Raw genomic sequence first — 2,022 nt, 5'->3', positions numbered from 1 at the left:
GGCCGGGGCCCCCCACCAAGAAGCTGCTGGGCAGGTTGCTCCCTGGCAGGTCCCGGCACCAGGAAGTCCCGGGGCCTCCACACCTGCCGCAGCTGCAAACGCCGCCAGCAGGTAGGTGGGCTCGCCCTTCCTGGTCCTGGCAGCTCGTGGGGACCTGTCCCGGGGTTCTGGGGAGGAACCAGGTGGGCAGCCTGCAGGACGGGGCCAGGGCACCGAGGGCGCCCAGTCACCTTCCTTCCCGAGGCCCCGGATTCGAGGTTTCCAGGCCGTGGGACATTCTGCTCCCCCACCCCCCGCCCCCTGTCCCAGAGCAAGTCTAAGTAAAAGCACGTGTCTCCTCTGCCCAGCAGCCGTGTGGGGACCCCACTGGGGACCAGGCCTTAGAGCAGGAGAGAGACTCTTCTCCACTCGTGAGGGTTCTTAGCCGAGGGGCGGGGACATGCCCTGAGGGGTTCATTTGTTTGTGTGACTGTTTTTTTGTTTTGTTTTGTTTTTATTTCAGAGAGGAAGGGAGAGGGAGAGAGAGAGATAGAAACATCAAAGATGAGAGAGAATCATGGATCGGCTGCCTCCTGCACGTCCCCTACTGGGGATTTAGCCCACAACCCAGGCATGTGCCCTGACCGGGCATCGAACCATGACCTCCTGGTTCATAGGCCGACGTTCAGCCACTGAGCCACGCGGACCAGGCTGTGCGACTGTTTCAAATCAGACAGTCTGTCCCATTGCAGACCTAACTGAGTGCGGCCATGCCTATGTGTTCACAGTAGAAGGGAATGCGGTCACACTCCTACGGTTCAAGGCCCCACAAGTCAGTTACAGGCCGCCACTCTCTCCCGCCTTCCATGACTCAGCGCCCTCATCCTCAATGTCGTTCATTTTTGTTCTGTCCCTCAGAGCATTTCCCGGGAGGAAGGAAGTCGGGGGAGGGACGAGGAGGATGTCCCCAGCTGACTCAGCTCCCACACAGATGTCATCTTCCATTAAGTCCCACACATCTGCTTAGGTCTCAGTAGTTGGACCTTGAGTCGCATAGTCACACCTAGCTGCAAGGGAGGCGGGGAATTGTAGTCACATGGTCACACCTAGCTGCCAGGGAGGCAGGGAATTGTAGTCACATGGTCACATCTAGCTGCCAGGGAGGCAGGGAATTGTCGTCTTTAGCTGGTCATGTGACTCTCCGTCCAAAATTGGATTTTTGTTTCTAAAAGAGAAGAGGGGGCGGGCATTGACTAGAGAACTAGGATTCTGGTCCATCTGCCTTCTAAAGCTTCTGATATTATTTGAGGGAAAAGGAAATTCAATAAACATGGTTTGAGGATTTGCTTCATTTTCCCATTGAAGTAACTAGCAAGGTCCTGGGTTGAATGGCAGAGTAGCAGAGAAGAAGCCGAAGTCTCCAAGGGAATCTTGAGTCAGTGAGCCTGTGTCGACATTTACGTTTCCACCCGGTTTGGATGCTGGTAACAGGCAGCCGTTCTGGGCAACTGAGTCACGGATTTGCTGAAAGGATTGCGGGTCCGACAGCACAGTGGTGTCAGCCTCCTGTCCAGGCCCGAGCTCACAGGTCACTGAGTGTCCGTCACCCTAATGGATCGGGAGGCAGCATCTCTAGCGGCAGGGCTCTGACGCCACCGTGGGGGTGCGACCTGCGCCCCCTCATGTAAACCCCCTGGGCTCTGTCTCCTGGACGGAGTGGCCTCCCAGCACTGGCCGCCCCGCTTCTCAGCCATTGTGCCTGCCGAGCCCCACCCCCACTCTCCCCCGTTTCTTCAAGGCCTCCCGGGCCCCCCACCGCCCGCCTTCCCACTCTGTGATGTCTGTGTGCGTGTTCCTTTTCCCTTCTGCAGCCGTGCGCTTGACAGATTCCTACGATGCTTGAAAAACCAGCTCAAAACTCAGGTGGAGTAAAAGTCCCCCTGACCTCTGACCTCTAACCTCCCTAGGAGTTGTGACTCGTGCTTACTGTTCATCATAAAAGACTAGCTCCACTTTGCTCAGCCTACCCCCTGCTCAGTCTCC

General features: G+C 57.1%; 1 protein-coding gene across 1 annotated transcript in view; it reads left to right on the top strand.

Moving 5' to 3' along the window:
* ANKRD55 (ankyrin repeat domain 55) overlaps nt 1-2,022 on the top strand; it is a 97,591-nt gene that overhangs the window by 76,589 nt on the left and 18,980 nt on the right. Inside the window, exon 10 of the mRNA XM_015562614.1 lies at nt 1-111. This exon is cut by the window's left edge and continues 2 nt beyond it. Coding sequence (XP_015418100.1) covers nt 1-111 — 111 coding nt within the window. The remainder of the gene's footprint in view (nt 112-2,022) is intronic.

This window comes from Myotis davidii, unplaced genomic scaffold (assembly GCF_000327345.1).
Source record: "Myotis davidii unplaced genomic scaffold, ASM32734v1 scaffold496, whole genome shotgun sequence".
Lineage (NCBI taxonomy): Eukaryota > Metazoa > Chordata > Mammalia > Chiroptera > Vespertilionidae > Myotis > Myotis davidii.
The sequence above is the reverse complement of the archived record's forward strand: the minus strand, read 5'-3'. Positions and strand labels throughout refer to the sequence as shown.